Source organism: Miniopterus schreibersii (assembly GCF_964146895.1).
Source record: "Miniopterus schreibersii genome assembly, chromosome: 5".
In the NCBI taxonomy this organism is placed as follows: Eukaryota; Metazoa; Chordata; class Mammalia; order Chiroptera; family Miniopteridae; genus Miniopterus; species Miniopterus schreibersii.
In genome coordinates this window covers 9,147,315-9,162,356 of record NC_138106.1, presented here as the reverse complement: position 1 = coordinate 9,162,356, position 15,042 = coordinate 9,147,315, and the positions used below count along the sequence as shown (strand labels likewise).

The 15,042-nt window shown below is 38.5% G+C and overlaps 1 protein-coding gene across 4 annotated transcripts in view; it reads right to left on the bottom strand.

The window, feature by feature from the left end:
- Window positions 1–15,042, bottom strand: part of DIP2A (disco interacting protein 2 homolog A) — an 84,266-nt gene that overhangs the window by 65,007 nt on the left and 4,217 nt on the right. For all 4 annotated transcript variants that reach the window (XM_081137599.1, XM_081137600.1, XM_081137598.1 and 1 more), the window contains exon 2: window positions 4,442–4,513. In XM_081137599.1, coding sequence (XP_080993725.1) covers window positions 4,442–4,513 — 72 coding nt within the window. The remainder of the gene's footprint in view (window positions 1–4,441; window positions 4,514–15,042) is intronic.

Here is a 15,042-nt window from a genome sequence, read left to right as displayed (position 1 = left end):
AACTGCTACCTGTGTCAATGTGTCCTCTCAGTGATAACACATTGAGAGGACAGATGAGAGAACAGAGGGGGGCAGAAGCAGCACAGAAACCCTGTGCTTGGCTCCCTAAGTCTCCCAGCACTAACACCACAGCTGTGACTGAGGAGCCCCCCCAGGACACCGGCTCTGGCTCTGTGGACAGGGTGCAGCTGCCTTCCAGCCCATCCAAACTACAGATTTGTGAACAGAAAGAGGCTGTCACTGTTGTTTTAAGTGCTACATTTTAGGGTGGTCAGTTATTAGCACTAGAGAATGGGAACCCCTCTGGAAATCAATGTTCAGCTCTTCAGAATTTGACCATTCATGCACACATATATACATACATATACAAATGCATCCATAGCAATACTAATCAGTATTGCTACTCGCTTTTTATCTTGTGACCCCATTCCTTTACTCATTGCCCTGTGTCCTGAGGGCCTGTGTAGTCAGGGGCAGTGGACATGAGAGCTATGAGCCTGGCTACGAATGTGGAGAGCCACAAGCGTGTTGAGTGTGGAGACAGCGAGCAGGTATTGTGGGCTGAGGCAGTTGGGCCTGAGTCTGAGCATTGTGGTCTCTTGTCATTGTTATCATCTATGCCTCTTTCTTCTCTTTCTCCACCAGTCCACTTTACATTCATAATGGAGTTGAGAATGCACAGAACCTTATGCACTGTGGATTATAAATAGGCATGTTGCAAACTGATGTACATGCAAATGAACATCCCTTCACTTACATTCCAATATATGGGTGCTTTGATTCTTTGAGATTGATTCACTCATTCAACAAAGTCATAAAACCCACTGTAAAATTACTAGATAAAAGAGTAAGCATATTTTTAATTTTAATAGATATCAAGAGGTAACTTTCCAAAAAGGTTACAGCAATTCACACTCTTACAAGCAATGTATGAAAGTACCACTTCCCCACATCCTTATCAGCAATGGATGTTATAAAGTTTTAGAATTTTGCCAAGCTGGTAAGAGAAAAACGGTTCACTTTAATTTGCATTTCCCTATCTACTACTGGAGTTGAACATAATGTTTATTGCCCATCCGTATTTCCTCTTGTCTGAATTTCTATTCATTTCACCTAGCTAATAAGCCCCCCAAAAGAACTACAGGAAGCCCTGGTCTGCTGGGGACACTACCCTGCACTGAGTGCACTTCCCAGAGCCACAGCCTGGCTGGTGAGAATTCTGGAAAATTCTCATTTCTAGAGAACCAATCATACCAGTTTTTCTTTTCCTTCCTAACTTCTAGGTCTCCTATCTTGTAACCTCTGCTCAAGGGTCATTCAAATATTCTCCTGAATTTTATAGACTCTCATAATTACAGACATGTTTAGAGCTGTAATCCTTCTGAAGTCTATGTTCACTAACAGTGGAGAGGAAAACGATCCCAGCCTGTTGCTTCCCCTCTTTCAATGCTCCTGAGTCACTGCTAGACCCCTTTCTCTTCCACTGATTTTCTTTTACCCCCTACACCAAGACCCTCTTGTTGTGACTACTAAGTGTACACAGTCAGGTTTATCATCTTAGGGCCAGTTCTTTCTCACTAGCATTCTTTCTCAAAAATGTACTGGCTACTCTCAGAACTTTCCTCCTTCAAATGGGTTATTATTTCCAATCCCAGTTTTGGGGGGGAAAAAATCAACCACTGGCATTCAGACTGGCCTATATTATGTTCACGCATACCTTTTGAAACTGCTCATTTTATAATATTAAGTTTTTCCACTTAGGAAATTAGTATTTCTTCTATTTTAGGGTTTTGGTTATTTCTTTCAAATAAATTTTATGACCCTAATATAGATTAGGGCTTCCTTACTAAATGTATTAATAAGCAATTAAAAGTTTATTGCCATTATAAATGTTTTTACATTAACAGAAATCCTGCCAGAGAAAAGCTATAGATTCTTGCATATTTATCTTATAGCACCAAAAACTCTTACTAATGCTAATAGTTAATAAGCAGTCACCTGGGTTTTCAAGGTATAAAATAACACCATTTGTAAGTGAAAATGTTTATCCTGCTTTGTTTCTCATCACACCATACTGGCAGTGGCCACCAAACAAAGTGGCCTAAGAATGGGCACAGCGAACACTCCTGTCTCACCCTGCATGGGATGGAAATGCTGCAGTATGGGATCACATAAAGTGATGGCGGCTGTCAATGTTTGCAAATAGACTGTCAGATGTTTCCATCACTTCCTTAAATTCCGATTTCACTCAGAAGTTGTTTTTGTTTTATTCTGGAGGAATGAGTGTCAGAACATAAAGAGGCTCCTCACTATTCTTTTTTTGTTGGCTGTAAATATATCACTCTGATACAGGCAGCATAAAGCATGTTTTCAGTTTAAGAATTATTATAAGGGAACAATCAATGTAGCGACGGTACTGGTTAAGAAATAAACACTCAAGTGCCTCAGCATCCCCTGTGGTCCCTCTAGTCTCACTCCATGATGAAACAGCATGCTGACTTCAATGAAAACCACTTCCTTGTGCCCTGGCCGGTGTGCTCAGTGGTTAGAGCATCAGCCTGTGCACCAGAGGGTCTCAGGTTTGATTCCCGGTCAAGAGCATGTAACTGGGTTGTAGATTCGATCCCAGCCCAGGTTAGGGGCAGAGGGGTGTCGGAGGCAGGAAATCTATGTGTCTTTTGCATAGATTTTCTCTTTCTTTCTCTCTCCTCCTCCCTCTCCCTCTAAAAATCAATGGAAAAAATATCCTCACTCCTCAGGTGAGGAAAATAAATAAATAAATAAATAAATAAATAAATAAAACCACTTCTTTGTCTTTCTTTACCAACTATATAAAGGTTCCTAAATAGTGCTGTTCGGCATGTTATTAACTTATACTGCTTATATTCCTTTGCAATTGTTTCTTTCACTTCCTGTATGTTTATGAGCTTCATCCTTGCTAATATATGTAGGTCTTCAGCTTTCCCCGATATGAATTCTGTTGGTTGCTGTTCGCGTTATTAGCATTTGAAGGATACAATACACACTCTTGTGCACAAGCAAATACAAGTGCAAACATCTGAAGTTTCTCAAGGGCACTTGTGTACCTGAGGGAGAACTGCTGATTACCTATGACCTCTTCAACTTTACCAGGTAATACCAGCTGTTCATACCCCACCATCTGAATCCTTTACTACAATCCAAGGTAGATTAAGCTTTAATCTGCATTTCTCTGATTACTGCTAAGGTTGAGGACCTTTTGTTTGCTTGCTGGCCATTAGGGTTTCCTCTTACGAAATGCTCACTCAAGTCTTCAGCCCATTTTTCAACTGGGCTTTTCCTATTTTAATCATGTTGGAGAACTTTCTGGCTATTTTTTAAATTAATTAAAATTAAATTAAAAATTCAGTCTCCCACTACTAGCCATATTTCAAGTGCTCAAAGCTCTATGTGGCTAGTATTCAGTACAATGGACACTATAGCCTCAGAACACTTCCATTACCCCAGAAAGTTCTATTGGGTGGTGCTGCTTTTAATTATTTGTGTTACAATTCTCTTCTCCCACTCAATGGCTTGTCTGTAATCTCTTCATGGCAACTTTTGATAAAATAAAATTCTTAACTTTAACAGAGTCCAATTTACTAATCTTTTCCTTCATGGTTGCTGCTTTTTGGTGTCTTTAGTGGCTTAAAGAAATCCTTCCTAGCTCCTATATAACCTCCTAAAGGTGCTATAGTATTTGCATTTCATATTTAGGACTATCATACACTAGAACTGATTTTTGTGTCCAATGTTATGTCTCACATGTGGGTAAGGAACTGGGCCAGCACCATGACCTGCAATGCTGTCTTTACCATAAGTCAGGTTTCCACCACATTCACATCTATGCCTGGGCTCCATGTTCTGCTCTGCTCATCTAGCTGTCCACCCTTGTGCCAAGTCATGCTGTTTTACTGATGACAGCTTGACATTCATTCTTCATACCCTGGTAGGGAAAATCTTCCCACCTCATTCTTCTTTTTTGAGCATATCTTGAACTCTTTGGCCTTTTAAATTACACACATTTAGCTTGTTAAATTACACACACACACAGGCACAAAATTCTGTTGAAATGATGAATGTGCTGACTCTACAGGTCAATCTCAGCTGAGAATAACTTACATCTTTACAATCTTTGTTTCAAACTTAAGTAAAAAAATGTTCCTTACTAAAATAATAAAGATAATCATGTTCTATATTCATTAAAATAAATTCTATTTAGAAATAAAATCTGTACCAAACCAGAGCTGTAAATTATAGTCTATGCCTTTGGATTTTATTATTTAAAATTAGACACATTATGTGCCCAGTCCTTCTTAATAGGAAACACAGGAAAAATAGGAAACATATCAATGTTAGCTCTAAAATCAACTTTTATGAGACAATATAATTGTTACAAAACACTTGAGTGTGCTGACCTTACCTTGAATAAGTGGTATATAACGTGCAAGCAGCTTTGCCCTTTTCTTTTCATATCCTTTTTGCGTGATGTCACCTAAATGATAAAAGAGAATTATATTTCTTCTAAAGTTCTAAAATTCTTTAATTAAAGATTAATTCATAATAGAAAAACTGGAAACACTAATGTCCTCCAACTGGTGATTAGATAAACAAACTATGACACATCTGCACAAATACTATTCAACAATAAAAAGGAACAAACTATTGATATATAGAACAATTTAGATAGCTTTTATATGTATATTGCTAAATGAAAGAAGCCAGGCTCAAAATGCCATTTACATAACATTCTGGAAAAGATAAAACTATAAAGACAGAGAACAATGTGGCTGCCAAGGGATGGGAGTGAAGGAAAGGGTGATTACAAAGGGGGATTAGGGAATTTGGGGGGGGATAATGAAGCTGCTGTTTTGATTATGGTGGTAGTTCTATGACCTTGTTTGTCAAAAACTTGTGAATTACACAACATAAAGGGTGAATTTTACTGTATGTAAATAATTCAACTTTTAAAAATTGTGATCAGCATCCGGAGGAGCTCGTCAGGACTGCAGATTCTGAGGCCATGCCCCAGAATGACAGAATCTGAGCCTGTATTTGTATTTTATCAAGAACCCCCCCCAACCCCTTTCCCCCGCCCCCAGCAATTCCTGCACAGGTTCAAGTTGTGGAAGCACTGGTGTAAGGGACACAAAGGAAATGAACCCTCCCAGCCACGGGTGTCCCTGGTGAGGACTCAGGAAAAGAAACTGCTGTTCTGATACATTATAAAGAACAGCCAGAAGTGAATTAAACCAACCAGGAACAAGATAGGAAACACTTTTCAATCTAAGCACACCACATGGTTTCCCAGACAGAACTTGGGTGTTCATAGTGGATCTGCCATGTTTTAGAGACTTTATTTAGACCAGAAATATATATTACAATTTCCATTAGTAGCTTGTTCTTTGGGTGAACTGCCTTCAACAGAAAGCTTTTAGTGTTTTGCAAGCCCTCCTCTCGCCCCCTCCCTGCCCCCTCACTCCACCTCCCTCACCCCAAACAAACAAGCAAAGCTGTCAGACTGCTATCACTTAGTGAGTGCTTCACAAGTATTTCCTTTAGATAAACTCCTGACAGTGGGATTTGTTGTGTCAAAAGACAGACACCTTTGGAACATCTGCCATCTAAGTTAAGCCTCACTGAAAGCCTTTGGGTAGACATTAATACACCATCCTACAGAAGATGAGTCTGAGGTCAGGGAAGCACTGAGTCCTGCCCACCAAGCAGGCAGTTGCTCTGAGATGGGCCAGGCTACCACAACCCCCCCCCAATGGCCTGAAGAGCCCCCCAGTCTTGCACAGATTCCCCTGATTTGACAACAGCTCATTCAGTCAGGCCCTCCCCAGAGAGCCCCGCTAGTTATTTCATCTATCCTTCCCTTTATTTATCCTTCTGTCCCCACTATTCCCCTATCCCTGGCACAGGAAAATATTCTATTATATTTAGTGTCTTTTAATTTGAATGTTCTGCACAATGTACACTGCCTTATGTCCATGTGTTTTTACTTTACCTGAATGCACTATATTATGAATCTCATTCTACTGCCTATATTTTCTCTAAGCTCTCCATTTTAACATTCACCCATTCACAATGCAATGAGAACACAATCCATTGCTGACTGTGATGGCCCTTGGGGTACATTGTCCTTGTCCTACCCGCTCATTTGACACAGACCCTGATCAGATCCAGGATACAATTGTGTAATTTCACTTAAGTGGTACCTCGGTTTTCTAATGTAATCCCTTCCAGAAGACCGCTGGAGTTCTGAAACGTTCGAAAACCAAGGGATCCACAGCCAACAGCTAGGCCTCAGGATCCTGCCCTCAGGGGAAGCCGTGTGGCATGTTTGACTACCGAGGCATGTTCGAAAACCAAAGCATTTACTTCCAGGTTTATAGCGCTTGTGAACCAAAATGTTCATCCACAGAGACACTCAAAAACCAAGGTGCCACTGTATTATGTTTCAACTTCTGAGCAACTTTAAAGCACAACTATTTTTTAAAGCAATATCTACTAAAAAAATTGTTTCCTCTGGAATATATAAAAATATGTAATAAAGACAAATTTAAATGAACACTAAATACTGCTATACAAACTAAAACTGATAAATCACTATTTAAAATCAGACAGCTTGCTTTTCCAGGATATTTAAAAATTAAATATTCATTTCCTAGAAAACAGTTTCTTCTTATGGTCCCATTTCAAATGAACATTTATATGGTGAAGGTACCCAAAGAGCATTCAGAAATAAAACATGCTATAACTTCCCTGTTGCATATTCATGATATCCCAAAAGCTGTCTCATTTTTTTTTACTGAACCAATTTACATAACCAACCACACATTTTCATATGTAACCAGTTACTATATTTTCACATATAAACTTAGACCCTAACTCAATATGCCATTGAATGTAAAGTTTACATCCCCACAAAGAGCAAAGTAGAATTCCAAAACAGAATCGAGACACAAGACTACAGTCATAGCTGCAAAATGATGTTTCAGTCAATGATGGACAAAACACAGGATGGCAGTCCCATAAGATTATAATGGAACTGAAAGATTCCTATTGCCTAGTGACATAACGTTGTAGGGCAAAGCGTTTATGGTGATGCTGGTGTGTAAATAAACCTGCACTGCCAGTCCTATAAAAGTACAGTGTACACAATTATGTACAGTACATAATATGTGATAATAAACAACTATGTTACTGGTTTATGTGTTTACTATACTATACTTTTTATCATTAAGAGTGTACTACTTCTAGTTACAAAGAAAAAGTCTGCTGTAAAACAGTAGCAATGTTACACCAGCAGCAGTCTCATACATCTCATATTTACCATCTTTTAATTGCATCATTTCTCTCGTGTCTGATTTAATCTCATGTTTTGTATAGTAACAGGCTGTACAGGCCTATGGCCTAGGAGCAACAAGCTGTACCACACAGCCTAGGTGTGGTAGGGTATACCATCTAGGCATGTGTAAGTGTACTCTGTGATGATCACAAAAGGACAAAATCATCTAACAACACATTTATCAGAATGGGTCCCCATTGTTAAGTGGTACATGACTAATAAGCTATTAGAAAAGGGACCTAAATCCAAGTTTTCTGACCTCAAGTTCAGTAAACACTAAAAAGACAAACAGCTGAGGCAAGCTCCCCAATACACTGCACCAAACTGGAGTAACCCTGACATAATAGCCATAGCACCCAGGCACCTGGGGGGACTTTGGAAAAATGCCAGCGCCCATCCTCACAACTAGCGTCTCTGGTGGTCTGAGGGATAGCAGGTGTTCTTACTAGCCCTCTAGGTCAGCAATTTTCAACTGGTGTGCTGCAAGAATTTTTTTTAAGTGCAATACCTATTTAGTCAGGGGCATTACCTCTTTTCCCTTAGATTGTCAAATTAAAAAAATGACAACAGCCAACACAACAATAGACATCTGAAATGAATGAATCAAAATTATACCTTTTTGCCCTGGCCGGTGTGGCTCAGTTGGTTGGGCGTCATCCTGTGCATGCACAAAAGGTTGCTGGCTCGATCCCCAGTAGGGGGGGCGGGGTGCAGGAGGCAGCCAATCAATGTTTTGCTTTTACTTCAGTGTTTTTTTTCCTCTCTCTCTCCCCCTATCCCTTTCTCTCTCTCTAAAAAATGAATTAAAAAATATTTTTAAAAATTATACCTTTTTTGTTAGATCGGCAAAACCATATTTTTCGGTGTGCTGCAGGATTTTAGTAATTAGTTTGTGTGATACGAGATGAAAACAGTTGAAAATCACTGCTCTAGGTAGGGGTACGATGTGTGGCTCAGGTTGACCTCCACTGTCACAAACCAAACTCACTCTGGATTACAAATGCAAAATCCCAAATATAAGTCAGCTTTCCATATTCATGGGTTCCACAGCCACGGATCCAAGCAACGGCTGATTGAAAATATTCAGAAAAAAGTCATGTGGTTGCCAATGTGCACTGCTATGTAGTTAGGCCTATGATGGCTGTATCTGTATTGAACATATACACTTTTTTACCTTGTCATTATTCCCTAAACAATACAACGTAACAAGTATTTACACAGCATTTACATCGTATTGGGTATTATACATAATCTAGAGATGATTGCAAGCATATAGGAGAATGTGTGTACATTATATGCAAATACTGCACCATTTTATAAAAGGGACTTGAGCATCTGTGTATTTTGGTATATCAAAGGTCCTGGAACCAGTACCCCACAGATACCAAGGGACGACTATAATATCACCCAAGTCCCTAACTCAGTAACATCATTTCTAAAAACCTACTCTTGAAAGCACTCAAGAACTCCTCAAGGTCACAGAAACAAGGCAGTGATAGCAAATAATAGCAAATAATAGGAGACAACCTTTGTCCACCAAAAAAAAAAGGAAGAAGTAAAGATGCTGCCATCCCCGATTACTACAGAATACTGTTGGCCCTAAAAAAATACCATTATTGAGTGGCAGGGATGTGGGTATCACATGGATTTATGATAACCTATTGAGTAAAACAGCAAGTTGAAAAACAATGCATATACAAAATGATCTAACTTGTAAATATAAACAAAACTATATTTACGTACATATAGGTGTGTATATCTCTGTATATGCAGAAAATATTCTGGAGGGATGCCAAGGAAATCACTAACAGAGGTTACCCCAAAGAGTGATTTATTTATCTGACTTTGGGTGGATGTGAGACAGACTTCACTTTTTACTTCAAACACTTTTAAACTCTTTAAACGTTTTAGCACAATAAGCATATAATCCTTTGTAATTAATAAAAATGGAAGATGGTTTGATAATGTACTATGGTTATATAAGATGCTATTGCAAGAAACTAAATGAATTCTATGTACTATTTTTGCAACTTTGAGACTAAAATTAATCTAAAAGTTAAAAATATATATATGAGAGACTATATAAAATTGGCTTTATTCCTTTTTAAAATGTTTGATAAAATTTGTCAGTGAAACCATCTGGGCTTATAGATTTTCCAGAAGGTGTTTTTTTCTTTTGCTTTATTTTACTTTTTAAAATTAAGACTTCATTTTTTTTTTAGAGAGGTTTAAGATTCACAGCAAAATTGAGGGCAAGGTACAGAGAGTTCCCATATGTATTCCCTACCCCCAAAGATGTGTAGTCTCCCCCATCATCACTAGAGTGGTACATTTTTACAACTGATGAACTACACTGACACATCATAATCACCCAAAGTCCATACGGTTCACTCTTTTTTTTTCTTTCTTTTTTTTTTAAATATATCTTTATTGATTTCAGAGAGAGGAAAGGAGAGGGAGAGAGAGAGAGATAGATAGAAACATCAATGATGAGTCACTGATCGAGCCCACAACCTGGGCATGTGCCCTGACCGGGAACCGAACCCCGATCGCCTGGATCCTAGGTCGACGCTCAACCACTGAGCCACGCGTGGCCAGGCCATACGGTTCACTCTTGATGTACATTCTATGGGTTTAGACAAATGTATAATGAGATGTAACCATCATTATGATATCACACAGAATCTCACTGTGCTAAAAGTCCTCTGTGCTCTGCCTATTTAACCCTTCCCACAGGCTCCAATCCCTGGCAACCATTTTTTTTTTTTTACAGTATCCATGGTTTTCCAGGTCATATAGTTGGAAAAACTTCTTTTCAGATTGACTTCTTTCATTTAGTAATGTGTATTTGAGGTTCTTCCATGTGTTCTTTTGATAATTCAATTCTTTTTAGTGCTAAATAATATTCCGTTGCATGAATGGACCGATTTATTTCTCAACTACTGAAGGACCTGTTGGTAGCTTAAAAGTTTTGGCAATTCTGAATAAAGGTCCTATAAACATCTGTGTACAGGTTTTTGTGTGGACACACATTTTCAGCTCCTTTGGGTAAATACCAAGGAGCATGACTGCTGGATTGAATGGTAAGAGTATGTTTAGTTTCATAAGAAACCTCCAAACTGTCTTGCAATGTGACTGCACCATTTTGCTTTCCCAACAACGACTCAAGAATTCCTGTTGCTCCACATCCATGCAAACATTTGGTGTTGTCAGTGTTCTAGATTTTGAGTATTCTAGTAGGTGAGTAGTGGAAACTCACTGTTACTTTAATTTTCTTGATAATATATGATATACAAAATCTTTTCATATGCTTATGGAAAATCTGTATATCTTCTTTGGTGAGGTGTCTGTTAAGGTCTTTGGCCCATTTTTTAATCAGGTTGTTGTTTTCTTATTGTGGAATTTTAAGAGTTCTTTCTATATTTTGGGTAACAGTCCTTTTCAGATGTGTCTTTTGCAAATATTTTGTCAGTGGCTTGTCTTCTCATTCTCTTGACACTGTCTTTCACAGAGCAGAAGTTTTTAATTTTAACGAAGTCCAACTTATCAATTCTTTCATGGATCATGCCTTTAGTGTTGTATCTAAAAAGTCATCGCCAAACCTAACATCATATAGGTTTTCTCCTATGTTACCTTCTAGGATTTTTTACCTTTAGGCTTGCGATTCATTTTGAGTTAACTTTTGTGAAGGGTGCAAGGTATGTATCTAGGTCATTTTTTTTTTTTTTATGTAGATGTCGGTTGTTCCAACACCCATTTGTTGAAAAGACCATCTTTGCTTCACTGTATTGCTTTTACTCCTTTGTTAAAGATTAGTTACTATATTTATGTGGGTCTGTTTATGTTCTTCATTCTGCCCCACTCATCTATTTATCTAGTCTCTTGCCAATAACATATTCTTTTTTTTTAAGAATAAACTTTTTTTTTTCTTTTTTTTTACATTTAGTGAGAGGAAGGGGGAGAGAGAGGGAGAAGGGGGGGAGAATCACTGATGTGAGAGAAACATCAACGGGTTACCTCCCGCATGTGTGCCAACCAGGGATCCCAGGGATTGAACCTGAAACTTGGGTATGGGCTCTGACCAGAAATTGAACCCACCACCTTTTGGTGTACTGGATGACACTCCAGCCAACTGAGCCACACTGTCCAGGGCCATGTTGTCTTGATTACTATAACTTTATAGTAAGACTTGAAGTTGGATAGTGTCAGTCCCCCAACTTTTTCTTCTTCAATATTGTATTGGCTATTCTGCTTCTTTTGCCTCTCCCAGTAAATTTTAAAATCAGTTTGTAACTATCCACAAAATAACTAGCTGAGATTTTGATTGGGATTGCATTAAATCTATAAAGTTGGGAAGAAGTAACATCTTGACAATATTTAGTCTTTGTATCCATGACTACAGAATACCTCCACATTTATTTAGTTCTTTGATTTCTTTCATCAGTGTTTTGTAGTTTTCCTCATATGGATCTTATACATATTTTGTTTGATTTATACCTAAGTATTTAATTTGGGGGGGTACTAACAAATAGTATTATGTTTTTTATTTCAAATTCTACTTGTTCATTGTAAATAGAAAAGTGATTGATTTTTGTATTTTAACCTTGTATCCTGCAACCTTGCTATAATTATTAGTTCCAGGAGTTTGGTTTTGTTTATTTTTTGGTCAGTTCTTTAGGATTTTCTACATATATGATCATGTTATCTGCCAACAAAGACAGTTTTATTTCCTCCTTCCCAATCTAATATACCTTTTATTTTCTTATTTTATTAGCTAAAACTCCCATTCCAATGTTGAAAAGGAGAGGTGAGGGAGACATCCTTGCCTTATATCTGATCTTACTGGGAAATCTTTGAGTTTCTCACCATTAAGTATGGTGTGAATTTTTTGTAGATATTCTTTATCAAGTTGAGGAGTTCTTATCAATTCCTAGTTTGCTGCGTTTTTACCGTAAATGGGTGGGGGATTTTGTCAAATGCTTTTTTACATCTATTAACCTGTTCGTGTGATTTTTCATTTTTAGCCGGATGTGAGAGATGCCAACTGATTTGCAAACATGAACCACACTTGCATACCTGGGATCTATCCCGCTTGGTCATAATGTATAACTCTTTTTATACATTGTTGGATCTGATTTCTGGTATTTTGTTGAGGATTTCTGCATCTATGTTCATGAGAGATATTGGCTTGTAGTTTTCTTATGTCTTTGTCTGATTTTGGTATTAGGGGAATGCAGGCCTTAGAGTGAGTGAGAAGACATTCCCTCTGCTTCTGTCCTATGAAAGAGACTGTAGAGAACTGGTATAATTTCTTCCTTAAACGCTTAGTAGATTTAACCTGTGAATCCATCTGGGCCTGGTGCTTTCTGTTTTAAAAGGTAATTAATTATTGATTCGATTTCTTTATTAGGTGGATGCAGGCCTGTTTAGTGAAAAATTTTGTTTCAGCAGATTCTTTAATACACAGTTGTGAATATTAGACTTTAATTCAATTAATTGTCTTCAAAGATTTATTTTTCACCTATGAATTGAACTGGATCCTGAATTTATCTAGTTTTCTTAAATATTTACCTATAGCCTCCAAACTAATGTTTCATTTTTTCCCTATCTTTTGACTTGGAATCAGTGAGAATCAAAACATTTCTTCCTTCCACTGGACCATTCTTGTCATTATAGCTTTTGCCTCAGTAATACTAAGATTTGTAACACAGTTTGTCTCCACCAGGTTACAAGCCCTACTCGTACTCAGAGAATATCACCTCCAGGCACCATTACCACCTCCTTCCATGCCCGGGCCTCACTGTCCCTCTGACAGAGAGCAAGGATCTCTTGGCTCTGAAGGAAAACTTTGCCCCTCTTCAGCAGGAAGCAGGCACAGAAGAGACCCTGAGCCCCTTTTCTCTGAATGAATTCAGAACCAAGATCCTTGAAGAGGGGATGTGGTAGGCAGTTAGACAGACATGAGCAGAACAAAGATGATGGGCCAGGTACAGGTCACCAGGGCAGAAAGTCCTGGGTGCCCAGCAAAGGACAATTGTAGGGTGGGACCTCTTCCCCAGGGTGACCTTATCTCCCCTAGCACATTGCTTATCATGGGGTTTGGACCCCTTGACCTTTCCTCCCTAGAGATAACATCTAGGCCTCAGTTGCATTTCAGCTCCAGACCCAGAAAAGCAGCAAAACCAGACATGCAACACCACTCCATGGCTGACCTCAGGACCAGCTGTACTGAATAATGACCCCCCTCCCTGGCCCTGACCAATCAGTGGAAACACCTGGAAAGCTGATGAATATTCTAGTAAGATCTTTCCCTGGAACCTCCCCTAAAATTTCCACCGTTAAAACCCTTTGCTCTCCCTCCAGAGCACACTGGTGCCTTTCCATTCCCCTTCCCCCTCCCCCCAGGTGTGTCACCTTTACCTTCCTCACTTCTAAGGGCCCTTCTTTTACTATAACTTGTTTCTAAGCCCATTTCTTCTATGAATTACTTTTACTTCTGTGACTTTCCAAATAAGGGTTCTCTTATAGTTTGAGTCTTGGTTCTGCATTCTTTCCTAGCCAGAACTCAAGTACAGAGGCTGCTGAACTCAGGTCCGGTCTGACTCCATAGGTATAACACCTGGTGCTGTTCGTGCTTCCCCCAACAGTATTGTTTAACTTTTACAAGTCGAGTTGATATCTGGCTTCACAGAAGACAATTACATTCTCTTATCTGCTTCAGCATTTGATCTGTTGCAATATGTGGCTTTGGTTAAAGTTTATGAAGCAAATTCAGCCTCACAGAGACATGTGCTGGAAAAGGAGTATTTCAATGTCGGATCATTGCAGACATTCTTCTTTGATATGGCACCAACATTAGGCAAGTGGTAGTCTGTTGTTTTTCAAAGTAGTAGTTTCTTAAAGAATAGCTGCAGAGTAGAGTCCAAAACCACAGCAATGTACTTTTCATACTGTTACATTACAATTCATTGGTCTATCTTTTGAATTGATCTTTTTACCCATGTAAGAATTTGTAACATGATGCATTGATCATTTGGAAAATAGTGCTTCACAGAATTATGCAGATCTTTCAAATGCTGACACATTTCATTATATAATATAAAAAACACATTCATTAATATTGCCATTGATCGCATCAAAAAGTCAGTAAGTACTGGGAAGCTGTCATGCTCATGGTAGCAGATAAAAGTTTTAAATTTTTAAATTTTTGCTTGAAAGCACAAATATTATCATTGGCGATAAATTCTGACAGTTGTTCTCCATTTATTTTCCAGAAAATGTCCACCAAATACCCAAGTATGAATAATTGTAGTTTGTCTGCCACTCATTTTTTCAACTAAAAATGGCATTCCACAACAGAAGTGACTAGTTCACTTTTCAACTCAAACAGCACACTTGCTGTTCCTCAGAGGTCCTATACCTCTACTTGTGGCAGGAATTCTCCTATTTCCTCATGCAGATGATTAGAGAGATGAGTACTTAAGGGCCAAAATTTTAAAAAATTAATTTTTACTGCTTCACCAAGGTAGGACATGTTTAAGTGAAACTACCCCCTTTTTTTACTGCAAGTGTGAAGTGGTGAAGAATGCAATTGGGGCCCCTGCCTCAATTCATGCTAAGGTACCAGCAGTTTTACCCATCATTGCTTTTGCACCATCAGTATAAACACA